Source organism: Hirundo rustica, chromosome 15 (assembly GCF_015227805.2).
Source record: "Hirundo rustica isolate bHirRus1 chromosome 15, bHirRus1.pri.v3, whole genome shotgun sequence".
NCBI lineage: Eukaryota > Metazoa > Chordata > Aves > Passeriformes > Hirundinidae > Hirundo > Hirundo rustica.
In genome coordinates this window covers 13,112,522-13,127,767 of record NC_053464.1, presented here as the reverse complement: position 1 = coordinate 13,127,767, position 15,246 = coordinate 13,112,522, and the positions used below count along the sequence as shown (strand labels likewise).

General features: G+C 53.6%; 1 protein-coding gene across 1 annotated transcript in view; it reads left to right on the top strand.

Annotated features, from left to right (window-relative positions):
* Nucleotides 1-9,127: 9,127 nt before the first annotated feature.
* TNRC18 (trinucleotide repeat containing 18) overlaps nucleotides 9,128-15,246 on the top strand; it is a 54,848-nt gene continuing 48,729 nt past the window's right edge. Inside the window, 2 exon segments of the mRNA XM_040079540.1 lie at nucleotides 9,128-9,145; nucleotides 9,147-9,327. Coding sequence (XP_039935474.1) covers nucleotides 9,128-9,145; nucleotides 9,147-9,327 — 199 coding nt within the window.

Here is a 15,246-nt window from a genome sequence, read left to right as displayed (position 1 = left end):
CTCCCAGTGTATCTCTCCCTCTCCTCCCCACCCCCAGCAAATTTAATTAAAAGTCATTCAGATTCCTTTGAAAGAAAATGTCATCCGTCGACACAATTACACTTTAACTAACCAAAGCTGTTACAGTTCCTATATATATTGGAATCAGGCTGTCGTTATTAGTTCTAAGTAAGTAATTTATTCCCATTATTGTGTTCAAATTACAGGATATTACCCCCTGGGGAAATAATCCTGTTATTTGAAATGTAAAAAAGAATTCACATGGACAACAATGGATTCCTAAATGAACCCAACAACAGCCCCCAATCCCAGTGTGGTATCACTTGCCTCAGATAGGGAAAATATTAAGTTTCTTTTAAAAAGGTTCTTGTCTCCTCTCTTTCTCTTCTCCTGCCCCGGGTAAGGTAATTCGGGCTCCTCCTCCTCTTCAAGTGCATCAGTTTATTGAGGGAATCCTGGATGTGAAGGAATTTGGTGGGGAGCATGGGGAAGGCAGATATATATATATATGTGTGTGTATATATATATATATCAATATCATATTAAGGGGTGTCTCCCCTTAATTTGGTGGTGGGAAGGGAGCCCTGGGACGGTGGGATGCGAGTGCTCAGCACGGCCCCAAGGGTTTCTGCTGGAGCTGGGAACCTCTGCCTTCCTTCAGCAAAGAGCTGCCGAGGTTCTTTGGAAACACAGTCCCCTTGATCAAGATCTTCAGTGAAGGCAAATAACAGCTCATCTCTGCAACACCCAAACACAAGCAACTAATTTGGACTACCGAAAGGAAAAAGGGGGAGGGGAAAGAAAAGAAAAAAAAAAAAAAAAAGGAAAGAAAAGAAAGAGGAGGAAGAGGGAGGGGAGGGAAGAAAATCAGATACACTTGTAACCTGATTACAACAGCCAGCTATGTGTGCAAAATCACAATGCAGCTCTATAATTAAATCTCTCTTTCCCCCTCCTGCAGAGCTCTTTCCTCTAACAGGCGCGGTACAAAAACAGTCGTTAGGACATCAAATTCCAGCTCCGACAAGAGGGGACTTTTTTGTCTAAAGCTGCTCGGCTCGTCTTTAAGGAAATAATAATTATAAGCCCGGTGCCGCTGGCTGACGAGCTTTGTGGAGCAGAAAGGTCTCGTCCAACCGCCCCTTCCCCCATGCAGAGGGCTGGGTGATGGGAAAAGAGAAGGGATAGCCCTGGGAGCCAGCCCTGGACACCTCCTCCTTGTGCTGGCTCCAGGGGAAGAGGAAAACCTGGGGTCGAACAAGATGCTCGGAGTCTCAGAGGCTTCTTCCCCTCTTCCCCGGCTGAATCCACCCCATGTGCTTTGGCAGCAGCAGTTTGGTGGCACGGGGCACTCCCGGGTGGGTCTGGATGTTTGGGAGTGCACAAAGCACCTGTGAGGGAGGTGAGGGGCCAGCGGCTTCACGGACAGCCAGAGAACTGCCGCAGCGTTTTCCCAAGGGTTTCTCCGCTGCCTGGAGCTCGGCTCCTCCAGCCAGATCTGGGCTGCAGGGTGATGGGGGATGCCATGGAAGGGATCAGCTCAATGAACCCCAAAGGCAGCAGGGAAGGAACCCCCAGCACGGCGGATGGGAGCAGTGCTGGCAGCCTCTCCCCTGCCCTGCCTGTCCATGACTTGGATTTACTCCACACTGGTCACAGAGAGCTATTCCCATCCCTGTGACACCCAGCACGTGCTTTTGCTGGCAGCTGCGGGCTGGATTCACCCTCAGGGACCCAGTTCCTCGAGGGCAGGCTCCTGCTTGCTTCCTCAGGGTATTTTTGGGAACAAGTCTTGCATCCCATCTTCTCTCCCGCTGCGAGTCGAGGGAAGGTGTGTTGAGCTTCTTGCAACCGGTGCAACGACTCGCGGGACGACAAAAGGGGAAAAAAAAAAACCTGGCACCAGGAAACCCTCCAAAGGGCCCCAAAGTGCAAGACAGCCACCAGTGAGCCAGGATTTATCCACCACACCTCGTCCTGGCAGCCGGCACGTGCAGGAGAGCACGACCGAGGGCGGACGCGGGCTTTGCAACGCGCGGCGTGCGACACGGAAACTCAGGTGCTGCTCCAATAAAGCTGTGCAGGTTTGCTTTTAATGGCAATTAACAGCTGTTAAGAGGTGAAGGATCTATTCTGCTAACACCCAGTGCTCCTCGTGCCTTTCAAGGAGAGATCTGAAAACGCGTTTGTGAGCGTTAATTTTAAGCCACCGTAATGTACCCCGGGGAGGTGGACGGCTTTACCCTGTTGTCAGGCAGGGAAGCTGAAGTGGGCCAGGGCACGGTGTGGGGATGAGCATTCAATGCTGGCAGAGGTGGTGAAATCCATGTCTGGCTCTGGAAGAGGGACGGGAGCGAGCCGGGGACCAGCCGGCAACATCAGTGCAGTTTTCAGCAACATTTCCCCAGTCTTTTATTTTGTGGGGAGATTAACTTGGTGCAAAACCAAAGGCACTCACGAGTTTAACCTTCAGCAGGACCCTTGCGCTGGGGGGGGGCACGTAGGAAATCGTCTTTCCCTGGGAGATGCTGCAAATCTGGATTTTCCAGTTCCTGGAGGGCTCTGCTTGTTTAAATTAGAAGCAGATAGGAGAGGTGAATTTTAAGAAGGACAGAGCAAAGGCACACAAGTATGCAGTTAACTTCTAAACTTCTTTCCCTGGCTCTCCCGCTGAGTAAATGCTTTAGGAGCTTCAAACCACAGCTTTTAATATCTCCTTAACATGCCCCGCGATTCCTTCCCCCCTGTCAAAACAGCGAGAGCAGCTGTGAATATTTTCCATTTTAGAATGTTTTGTATGCATACGAAAGTACCTGCAGCTCCAGCGGGCTGGGCTACGGAGAACTGCTGGAGCCAAGGGTATCTATTTTATATTGAACCTCAAAATAGCACATGCTCCTGCCTCTCTCTCTCTCTCTCTCACTCATGTCCTGCATCCAGGAGGGTATTTTTGATTTAACTGACAGATCAAGGGAAAAATCCCCAATTTACTCTGTTGATGCAGAAGGTCTTGTCATTCCGAGCTCAGCTCACCTGGACGGAGGATTGTTTTAAACTCCCAAATGCAGAGCCTGTAATAGCTGGGTGTTGTATGGGGACTGCAGTTTTGGGGAGGTTTCCCATGCACGTTTCTCCACTAAAACCACATTTTTTCCCCTGAAAGGTGTAACTGCCGTTTCCGTGCCTTACGACCAATTTAGCAGCTGATCCGTAGCCAAAAAACGCAGGCAGTAATTACAGCTTTGGGGCTGGTGCTCCTCTCAAAGCACTCTATGGGTTGTGCATGTCAGCCCTCCTCCCTGCCTATTTTTTTCCCCTGATCTTGGATGAAAAAAGGTTATTATTGGGTAAAAGGGGGAAAAAAAAAAAAAATCCAGCCTGATGCATCCAAGAGCCAGTTTAGCTGTGAGAAAAGCCCAGTACAGGGGATTGGTGGAGGTTGTGGAAAGCCAAGGGCATCCAGCATGGGGCAGGTCCTGGCACTGGGGGTCCCAGCTCGGGATTTGGGATGGAAGTGAGTGCACAGGTGGTAGAGCATGAAAACAGGGTGGGATTGTGCATCAATACCCTCCTGTGCCAGGCAAGGAAAAAAAACCCATCAGACTTTATTTGGACTCCAAACCAGCCTGGTTTGGGACATGTTTGGCTTTACAAACCCCAGAGCTGTGGGATCAGAACTGCTGTGAACTGGGGGGAGGGCACCAACCCCATTCCTGTGCATCCCCTGGCCCCTTTCCCTTCTTCCCAGCTGCTGCCAGGCACTGGGTACAGCCCCTGCTGGGGGCTCTTTCTTGGGCTCCCCCCTCCACGCAAAGCCCGCTGCCAGGCTGAGCACAAGGGTTATAATCAGCCAGGATTTATGGAGAAAACTGAAATCCCGAGCTGTTCTGGTCATTAATCAGAAATTCTTCGCTCAGTTCCCAAACCGTTTCCCGGGGGATCTCCTCATTGGGACCCCCCCAGCTCCACAGCCCCCTCCCCACGGATGGCAGCTCCTTCATTGCAGGGGCTGGGGTGGGGAGAGACCCCAGGCTTTGGAATTATCCAAGCCCCCGCATCGATAAATAAATCACCATGGATGCATTGGAATAAACCCCAGCAGGGCCCCCCCTCGCCTTCAAATCCCACCTCTGTCCCTACAGGGTTTTATTTGGGGGGGATGGGACCTTGCTGTTTCCGACTCGGTTCAGCTTTTAGGATGGGGGGGGGGGAGAAGGAATGAAATCAGGGCAAAGCTTTGCCGACGCGTTGGGATCGTCGCCGTCCGCGTTTTAATGTGATTTATGCCTGGATTTCTAAATCCAGCCACTGACTGCACGCTTTAAATATAGCTCCAAAAAACACCCTGAAAACGTGTAGTAAGCACGTTAAAAACAGCGGGCGGAAAGGATGCACAGCACCCCCCTGGCTAAGGATGGAAAGCACGGGGTGGGGGTTTATTGTGGGGAAAAAAAAAGGGGATTTGGGGGGGGGGTCCCAGCAGATGGGGGTCCAGCAGGGCCTGTGCCCAGTGTGTGGGTGCAAAGTAGAGAGCTGGGTTGGCAATGAAGGGGTGAGCGTCCCCCACCCCGCACGCCTTGGCAGCCCCCCAAAACGGGGAGAGACGCGTTGGGGGTGGGCTGCATCGGTTTGTTTTGCCTCCCACGTCTCCAGAGAGCCTCCCCCAGCTCCCCCCACTCCCAGATTCCGCCCCCCTCCGCCGGTCCTACCTGCATCCCGGGAGGGAGGGGGCAGTGCCCGGTGCGGGGCTGGGGGCTGCGAGCTCCGCACCGCTCCGCTGCCTCCGCGGGGACCGGGACGGCCACCGGGAATTTCGTGTTCGTCCGGGGAAGGGGAGAGAAGGGAAGGATGGAAAAAAAAGGAAAACAACAAAACAAACAAACAAACCAAAAAAAAAAAAAAAAAAAAAAAAAGGGAAGAAAACCAGGAAGAAACGCCAAAACAAAATGGAGAATAAATGGGGGGGGGGGGGGGCGGGGGGGGAACAAAAGAAAATTAAAGAAAAAGCACGAGGGGAGAGACGGAGGGAGCGGAGCCGGGCGCGCAGGGCGGGCGGGGGTGCCCCCTCCCCGGGGGGGGCGGGGGGCGGCCCGGGGGCGGGCGGCACCGTGGGAACCTGCCGGGAGCCCGGGGCACCGGGATCGGGATGGGAATGGGAATGGGGATGGGAATGGGGGGGGGCACAACGCGGTGCGGCTGCTCGCGGGACAACCCAACCCCCTTCCCCCGCCCCGATATTATTTTTAATAAAAACGGGTATTTTTGGAGAAAGAGGCCAAGCTTTGCGCCGGAGGAAAATGTGAGAGCGGCCGCCACCCCAAAAATTGCACGGGGTACTCGCAGCACCCCATCGCGGGGTGCGTGTGTCCCCCCCAGCTGCAGGGGCGGATTATTGGGGGAAATAATGGGGAGAAAAAGGAGGCGGCTGGGATTTCATGTGGAAAGCGGTGGGAAAACAGGCGCGCCCGCAGGACCGCGCCGGAGAGGGAGAAATAATAACAATAATAACAACAATAATAATAACAATAACAATAATAATTAGAAAAACGCGTATATTAGATCGGAGGTTTGGTGGGTTGTTTTTTTTTTTTTTTTTTTTTGCTTTTTTTGGAGGGTGTTTTGCAGCAGCGATGCCCCAGCCAGGAGCTGCTGTACAAGATGGCTCCCGGCCGGGGGAAGAGGAGGAGGAGGAGGAGGAGGAGGAAGGGCTGGAGTTACAGGGAGGGGGGGCTGTCCCCCCCCCCGCCCCGCCCGAGCCTGTTTTTTTTCTATTTTTTATTAGCATTTCCCTGATTTATGACATGCCAACCCCCCGGCCCGGGGACAGCGGCGGGGAGGTCCGGGCGTGAAGGCATTAAACATTTATAAAATATGCTTTTAAAGCCACATAAAAGCGATGAAACCTTTTTTTTTTTTTTCTTCTTTTTTTGCCCCTCACCCCCAATTCCCCCGTTTTTTTTTGGTTTACTAAAGGAGACTGGGAAAAGAAGCGCCCTCCCCTCGGAGGCAGTGGGGTTTGAGCCCTCGCCTCTGACGCAGTTTTTGCTCTTAAATATAAATAAAAACATAAATGTATATACTGTTATTTATTATTATTATTATTATTATTATTGCGTTAAACCTGGGCCTTGAGCAGCGTGAGAGCTTTTCGACAAACTCGAATTTGCTTGGAACGTTGAAAAATACGCAGATTTTTGGGGCTGTTTCTCCTCTTTTCTGGCCGATGTCCCGGTGGGCGCTTCGAAATTCCGATCTGGGGGACTGGGGGGGGACGACGACGCTTTATTATTATTACTTTTAATTTATACTGGATTAAATTAGATTCCCCCCTCCCCTCCCTTTTTTCGTTATAAAAGCGGATTTTTGTTTAGTTAAGTGAAGAAGCGGGGGGGTGGCTGGGGGGGCTTGGCAGCAATGGGGTGTCGTCGTCCCCCCCCACTTCTCCCCGAGGAGTGCTCTGTGCATAGCAAAGGGAAAAAACACATTAAAACTAGAGGGGGGGGGAGGGAAAAATAAATTAAAAATAGAAAGGGGGGGGGGAAAAAAGGGAAAGAAAAGTAAAAGTTGGTGTGGCCGGCGGGCAGTGCTGGGGGGGGGCCTCTCCACTCAAAATCCAGAAGTGGGGAGTGTGTGTCTCCTCCCCCAGCCTCCTTTTTCACCCGATTTTTGAATTTTTGGGGGGGCGGAGCCCGCAGGGAGGGCAGGGGACCCTCCCCCGCTCCCCCCCGGCCCTGAAAGGCCGCTTTGTCCGCGGCGGGGCCGTGGGAGAGGGCCCGGCGGCACTTCCCCCTCAGCCCTGCCCGGGCGGGATGAAGGATTTAACCCCCACAGATAATAAAGGGGGTCGCGGGGCGCTCCCCCCTCACGGCCCCGCTCGGAGCCGGGGGATCGCGGCCGCTCCCCGCCAACCGCCCGCCCGCTCCGGGCGGGAGCGCGGGGGCAGCCTGGAAACAGCAGCGGGAGCGCCGGGGGCGGGGCGAGCGGGGGGCCTGGAAACAGCCGGCTGTTTACCCGCTGCTGAGTGACAGCCCGACCGACCAATCAGAAGGCGCGTAGCGGACTCGGGCCCGCCCGCGGCGCGCGGAGAACAATGCGTGTTTCATAGCCCCGCCGCCGCCGTTTTTCCCTCCCCCCATTCCCCCGTTTTTTTTCCCTCCCTCCCTCCCGCCCCGCGCTCGCGCTCCCCTTTTTTTTTTTTTTTAATAATTTTTTTTCTCCCTAATTTTTTTTTTTTTTTTGTATTCCTCTCTCTCTCTCTTTTTTTTTTTTTTTTTTTTCTTTTTTCTCCCCTCCTCTTCCCTTAAGCGCCGCCGAGCCGCGCGCGCGGGGCCGGCCCGAGAAGGGAGGGAGGGAAAGGGGGGGGGGGGTGTTGTGGAGGCGATGCTGCAGCTCGGCGGGGCCCCGCCGCTCCATGGCGCGGCCGCCACCGCGTCGCTCCCGCGCTGCTGCCCCTGAGGAGCGGAGCGGAGCAGCGGAGGAGCCGGGCGGCGGGCAGGGCGGCGAGCCGGCACCCCCCGCCCCAGCCCCGCACCGCCGCCATGCCCCGCGACCAGGCGGCCTGACCGTGCCGAGGTAGGACCCGCACCCGGATCCGCACCCCGACCTCGGGGTGATGATCCCATCTCCCCCCCCCACCCCCGGCCCCCCTCTTCCCGCCACATCCCTCCCGCTTTTTGCCCCTTTTTAGCCGTTTTCATCTTTTTTGATTACTTTCCAGCCGGGATCCTGCCGCTCCCGCAGCCCCCGGGGTGAGGCTCGCCCCGAGCAGCCACGCAGGCAGGGTTTAATTATTTTTACAATCCGCACGAAAATAATTTTTTAAAAGCCCCAACAAAGCAAAGCAGTGTGGTTTTTCGGGGTATACTTTTACATCTCTCCCCTCTTTCTTTATTTTTAAATTTTTTTTCTTTAATTTTTTCTTTTTTTTAAATGATCCCTCCCCCGCGCTGGAGCCCCCGTCCGGGAGCCGGGACGGGCGGCGGGGCCGGAGCGGCCGCTCCCGGAGCTCCGGTAGCGCTTGTGGAGGATTTGATGGAAACAATCTCCGCTTTATCCCCGCAGTGTTTATTACTTCTCGCTATCCCGGTGCAAAATACAGTGGGCGAGTGGAGCCTTTCATCAGGCTTCAAGTACAAATATAGATAGTTTTATATATGTGGGATTTTTTTTTTATATTTTTGGTGGGGTTTTTTTTCTCGCTGTGCCGGGAAATGACAATACGGGTTTTGTTTTCCCGAGTGAAAGCGGAGCTGGGAAAAAGGAAAAATAATAATAAAATAAGCTCAAACAAGTCCAGTCGGTGTTTTGGAGCCGTGGGAATGAGCTCCAAAAGAAGCGAGAAACGGCTACGGGAGGGATGCCGCCGCCGGAGCCCGCGGCGGGGGAGAAATAAAGAAAAGGGAGGAAAATACAAAAAAAAAAAATTAAATTAAAATTAAAGAATGAAGATAAAGGGGGGAAAAGAGTAAATATTTGAGTGGGTGGGGTGTTTTGTTTTGGGTTCTTTTTGTTGTTTTGGGATTTGTGTGTTTGTTTTCCGGGACGAAGCGCGGTCCCCGCTGGTCGGTCCGGCCGGAGCCGGGCTGCGGCTGCGGGCGCTCCCCGGCCCGGCCGGGGCTGCGGCCGTGACAAATGTAACTCTTCGGGGGAAAAAAAGTTTAAGTTCTTAAAATGTTATTTTTAAATACTTAGGGGTTTTTTTTTTGTTTTTTTTTTGTGTTTTTTTTTAATCCGTGCCTTTTGCCACAAGTTTTCCTCAGATTTTTTGGTTTTTTTCCTCCCCGCTTCTTCCCCCTTCTCTACCCTCCACTCCGGGAAGGTGAGGGTGGGTTTTTTGGGGGGATATTTTTAGGGGTGGCTGTGAGCAGGGGGGGGTGTCGGGGCACTTCGGCTCACCGCACCTCCCCCTTCTTTTCTCCTTTGCAGGCAGCGCCGAGACCGCCGCGCCGGGGCTGGCTCCCTGCACCGCGCCATGGGACTTTTGGACGCCTTATTTTTGAAAACCATCTGATTTTTTGGGGGAGGAGGAGGAGGAGGGGGGGTGGGGGGCGGGGGGGGGGGGGGGGGGGAAGGCGGTGGCGGGCATCGACAGCGATCCGGGAGACTCCGTGAAGCCGGCGAGTGGATGATGGATGGCCGAGATTTCGGGCCCCCCCCGCTCGGTGCACGGCCCCCCTCCGCTGCTCTCCGGGCTGGCCATGGAGAGCCACCGCCTGGGAGCCGCCGGCCGCCTGGCCCCCGCTGCCGGGCCCATGGCTGCCGGCCTCCCCGCCGCCCTCCAACCTGGGAAATTCCTCGCATCGGGCATCAGCCTCCACTCCCACCCGGGTAAGGCTCCGCGGGTCCCCCGGCACCTCCGCGCCTTCCCTCCCTTCCCTCCGCGGTGGCGGCCGGCGAACCCGGGATCGGGCTTTAAACCTCCCCCCCCCCCCCCCAACAAAACATAAATATCGTGATGATAATTATATATTTATGCGCTCGCAGCTTTTTCGCGTGTTTTCCCAAAGTGTTTTCTGCTTCGCGTGGTTTTGATTCGGTGACCAAAAAAAAAAAAAAACCAAAAAACCCCAAAATAGGGGAATAGGAAAAAAAGTAGGGTGATGGTGGAAAAATAAGGGAATGGAAGAAAAAATAGGGGGAAAAAATCGCGCCTACACGGCAGAAATGCCCCGTTCCAGCGTACGGTTTTGTTGGCACTGAGGAAAATCCCCGCTGCGGCGGCTGCGGAATAAATCTGGGGAATAAATCCGATTTTCGGGAGAGCTGGAAGAGGCGCAGATCGTGTTGCAGAGGGACGGGACTGCGCTGCTCGGCGCTGTGCTTCCCGGACAGCCAAAAAACCCCATCCCTGGGTGGGAAAGAGGAGTTAAATGGGTTTCTTTTGGTGATTTCTTGCCCGGTGCAGCCCGAGCCCCGCTGAGATCCCGCAGCCCTCGGGCAGCGCTGCCCGCACCGGTTTTGATGTTGTTTTTCTCTTTTGCACCCCCCCCCTTTTTCTTTTTTTTTTTTTTTTTCCTCCGCAATTCTTATTTTTTAAACAAAACTTCCATGCAGCGTGCAGTGACTGCTCCCTCCTTATATTTTTTCCACCTTCTCAATGTGCTTCATCCTCGGGCAGCCCCACGGCTGCATCCTCATTAAAAAAAACCAAAAAAACCCAGAAAACAAAACAGACACTGAAATATACACAGTTTATTTTTTTTCCCCACAGTCAACTTTTTATTTATTTGCTTAAATTACTTTTGATTTTTGGAGGTTTTTCAATTTTTTTCCGCTTTTCCGAGCTTCCTTTCCTGGCGGCTCCGTAGAGTCCGGCAGTGCTGGGAGGACGCTGCCGCGCTCTCCTGCCCACACTCCTGCTCGCTCCTTTCCCTAGGAGGACACAAGGGATTTCTGACCGTTTGATTTCCCTCTCTGGCTCTATTTTTAATTTTTTTTTTTCCGCTTTCTTTCCCCTGGGCGTGGAGAGGTGACTCGGAGTTTACTTTAGGCGTTGGGAGGGTGACAGGTTTTGCAATAATAAACCTGCTTTTCTCCCAGCCGCCCGGGATGAATGACTTTGAAATTTGCAAACCTGATTGCCAACATCTGCAGAGAAGGAAGCAGCCTGAATCGAGGGAAAAAGATTTATTAGTTTTAGACTAGGTGGCAGTGCCAATTTCCCAGGTGCTAAGAGGAGAGGTGTAAAGCGAACGGGGCTATGAAGCCAAGCACATGGGCAAACACCTTCTTTTTTCCTTCCCTTTTGTCTTTTTTTTCCCTCCCTTTTTTTTTTTTCCCCCGGTTGTTTTTTTTTCCCCCCTCTCCTCCACCTCCTACTGCAGCAGAATATGATCTTTGCAAAAATTCATCTGGACAATCTCAAGCCAAACCGAGTGTATTTTTTTAATTACTCTTTTTTTTTAATTGGGTAATTTTTTTTTTTTTTTTTAGTTTTATTTCTCCTCCCAAAGTTTCCTTTTTTGAAATCCAGGCAGATCAGGAGGGAGGCACAGAGCTCTGGCTTCTCTAAGCTGACCGAGCTCCGTGATGCTGTCTGGGAGCTTTCCTACCACACTGGGAGAAAGCCTCAGATTTAGGTCCCCTCACAGAGGGAGTAGGGTGTGTGATACCTCCAATTCTTTTTTATTGCGTTCTTATTTTATTTTTAAAATTACTCTTATTTTCCTTTTTTGTGGGAGTTGTTTGAAATCCCCTGTCCCTACGCCTCAGTGGTGCCCGGTCTCCCCCTCTGCTCCCCGGCACGATCCTTGCAAAGCTCGGCTTTGTCACGGCAATTCCCAGTCAGGCTAAAGTCCATTAAGAAGACCTGTGCAATTAACAGCCGAAACTCCCCTTAAACCACAGCAGCAGGATAGGCAGGGATATTTTTTTTTTTGGTTGTTGCTTTTTACAGCTTTAACAATATCGCCTGAAATGATGATTGCTTCCTGCTACCGAGGGGCCCTTTGGAGGTTTGCGTTCGCGGTGCTGTTGGTGTGTGGTTTTGGCGTTTTTTTCGTTGTTGTTGTGTTTTTTGGGGGGGTTGTTTTGTTTTTAGGAGGGGTGGAATGCAAAGGCTTGTGCAAGGGGTTAAGAAAAGTGGGCAGGAGGCGAAGGCTTTAAATAGAGCCAGTTCAAACCGATCCTTAAATACCGCCGGGCTGAAGAAAGAGACTCTTGAATCCGTCCCAGCGTCCTCCGAAAATAAATACGCCCCTGTAAAAATAGCATGATTGGCCATATTTGAGAATCCAGTTATGGCCGGCACCGACTCCTTGTTTTTCCCGTTCCTTCTGCTCATTCCGGCAGCCGGGCTCTGCCCCAGCGCCAAAGTACGGGCGCCTGGGCTGTGTCCAGTGACCCCTGCACCCTTGGCTCCTCTCCGGGCGATTTCTGCTCCATGGTAGCGTTTTGGCCGCTGCTGTGTGGGCTGGGGGGACAAGGACAGAAGCCCCTTTGTTGGAAGTGCGTGGAGGGAGGAGGGAGCTGGAGGCTGAGGCGGGAGCTGAGCTGGCCTTCGATGTGGGGATGGCATTCCCTGTCTCCCCTGCTCTCTCGGGCATCGCCATCTCCCCGTCCCTGAGGAGGGCAGGGTGTGCTCCCTTCCGGAGGGATAGCGGAGGAAAGGGGCTGTTTGCGATGGAATTTTCGTGCCTGGAGCTTGCTTGGGAAGACGTTGCTTAAGAAAAGGCTGCAATCGATGGAATGAGGCAGCCGAGTCCATTAAAGCGAGGGCTCGCTCTGCTCTGCAGCAACTCAAAATACCGAGGTTTATCGTTTTGCTCCTTCCCTGTGCCACTGTCTTCGGGTCCTGCTCTGGGCTCCATCCCGGAGGAGTGTGTTGTTCTTGGCAGGCTCTGTGTTTTGGAGGAGGTGGAAAAGGCTCCCTCAGACGCGATTGCGAAGGGCTGCTCCGGGACCGTGTCCCTGCCGAGCAGCAGCGGGGATGTGTGTGAGCAAGGATCGCCCATATCCAAAACACGGCTCTCCGAGTTTAAAATAATATTAATAGTAATTAATAAAAATGTGGTTTATTTGCTGTGTGCTGAGGTGTCCTTTCTTGGTTGGGGGGCTGCAGGAGCAGATCTGTGTTTGTATAAAAGGATGCTCAGCCTCTTCCATTAAAATATGCTTCAGAAACACTTTTCAGTGCTCGGGAAAAGGGACACACCACTGTGAGCAGGGCTGACTCTGTTAAATCCAGCTCCAGAGCAATGGCTGGAAGGAAAGCAGGCAGACAGAGGGGAGAGATTTTGGTTTCCCTGCTTTCCTACTTCACATTAGCATGTGCATTCAAATGCAGGGATTTAAGGCAGATTGAAGACCGTCCTTGCTTCCAGGCCTGCTGTGCCCAGGGAGAAGCTTTCCAGAAAGCTGGGCCAGGTAGGAGCATAGGAAAAGAAATAAAAATACCCTTCCATCCCCCAGGACAGCGCTGCTGTGCCAGCAAAATCCTGCTGTAGCCATCCTTGTAATGGCAAAATAGTGCTTCTGCTGAGCCCGCAGATTTTGCAGGAGGCCTTGCCGTCGGCAGTGCCAGTGGAAGCACAATTCCATCGTCAAACTGCATCCATGCTAAACTCGCTTTGCTGATAGAGAGACCGGCATAGCATGGATTGCGCACCGGAGCGATCCATGCCCCGCTCCTCTGCGTTGCTCGGAGCACGATGGCTCCCGGACCAGCAGCAGGATTTTGCCCGTGGTTTGGCGTGGCTCTCTTTGGTCCCGTTTTGCTGCTGCGAGGAAAATACCATCGATGTTTAATGGCCCTTGAAATCGCAGTTCCCCCTCCCTGCCTGCCCAGGGGATGGTGCGGGGGGCTCCTTGGGGCAGGGGCCAGGTGGAACACCGGGAGGAATGCGGACGGGCCGGAGACCTGCCCGGGAGGATGCTTCCCCTCCCTTGGGGCCCTGATGAAACTGGAGATGCTTTTTGAGACGTGTTTTCAGGCAGAGCAGGGAGTGTGCCTGTCCCAGTGGGGCTCGGGGCGGTGGTGCTGGGCAGCGATGTTGTGCTCAGTCCCGTCACACTCTGCTCTTCACACCCGGCATCCCCGGGGGTGGAGGAAGTGCTCGGCCATGGAGCGATGTCCCTGCGGCTCCCTTGGGCTGGCGGCCAACTCGTAGGCTTTGAGGAAGGCAGGAGCAGCGTCTGGGCTGAAATGGTGGTGGAAAAGGGACTTGTGCATTTTTGGGAGTTTCCCACACTGAGCCTCTTGTGTTTCTCTGATGTCCCAGTGATTTTTGCCAAGGTCCTGCTGGGATGTGGGGTGGCATCTCTGTCCTTCAGGAGCAGTGGGCAGGACTGTCCAGCCTGTGCTGCATACTCCGTTGAAGTGCCCTTCCCAAGCAGTGGTAGCTGGTAGGAATGTTAGGCTTGGAGCGTGAGCAAGAGCCCAAGGGCCAACGTGGTGATGTAAACTTGCTCTGAGCAAGGTCCTGCGGGATCCTCTGCTGTGTGAGGGTTTCCAACACCTTCCCAGGTCAATGGGCAGGAATCTGTCCCTGCCTCTGGTAACGTAAAGCTGGTAAAGTTGTCTTTTATTAGTGTGGTTTCTAGCAGCCTTTCTCCCACTTGGAGCAAGCCTTGCCTCCTACCCAGTACAGAGTCTGCTTGGTAAGGTTGGAAAACCATGGGTCCCATCCCTGACTGATGGTGTGCCAGAGAAAATCTGATCTGGAGGATGAGCCGACACTAGAAATCCTAGCCGCGGGTGGCATGGGGCACTGGGCAGGTCCCCCGGTGTTGGGGACAAGCTCCTGCTCTTTCCCAGCAGAGCAGCTGTTGGAGGAATGGAAATTGCTGGGAATTAATCTCACTGCAAGACGTGGTTAGCAGAGCAGGGCTTTCGTAAGGGAAATTTTAGATCTCCTTCCTAGGATAACCCAGGCTAAAGCTGAAATTAGTTTATAATTATGTAGTAAATAACCCCCCATCTTGTCATTTCACCATCTTATGATGAATATGGAAATGAACATTGTTAAGGGGAATTAACGTCATTATGGCAGCCTTCCAGGTGAGCGCCTTGCGGGTTCGGCCGCGGCTGCGACGGGCGCGAGGGTGTCGGATCACCTCCCCGAGCTGGGGTTAGCGCCCGACGAGTCCAAACAAGGCCCCGTGTGTTTTCACCGTGTACTAAACTGGTCCAGTTAAAGCTCCGGGCAGGAGGTGGTGCAGGGAATCGGGGCCAGCCTGGCATGTGCTGACACGAAAGCTGCCGTGCCGGGACGAGGAGATGTCGGTCTGGGTTAGGTAATGCGATCCAGCATCGCCTGCTTGAGGTGCCGAGGACAAGGGAGTGCTTTGTTCAGCCTCGCTGCTGAAACGGAGAGCACGGTGCCCCCTGAGCAACCTGAAAATGCAGGCGGGGTGGAGGAGCCGAGGGCAGCCCCGAGTTCCCTGCCCGTTGGAGCCGGGGCGAGTGAGAGGTGCTGTGTCCAGCTGCACAGCTTCTCGCTGGCTTTTCCAGCTGGAGATGCTTTTAAAAAGCGAAGTTTAGCGGGGGGACCGTTCCGGAGTGGCTGCCTCACCCTCGGCACGAGTATTTGGGGGTTTCCGTGTCCCCGCGTTTCCTCCCATGCCCGTGTTTCTGGCTGGCTTTGCTCCGGGATGACACAGCTGGATGTCTGCAGGCATCGCCACGCACCCGCCGACGCCGTCCCTCTCTGCTGTTTATTTGCTTTGCTTATTGTTCGCTTCTCCCCAGCTCTTAAACACCAGAGAGGACAACCACCCAGCCCCTTTAGCTCCATCCCCGTGGGCGCT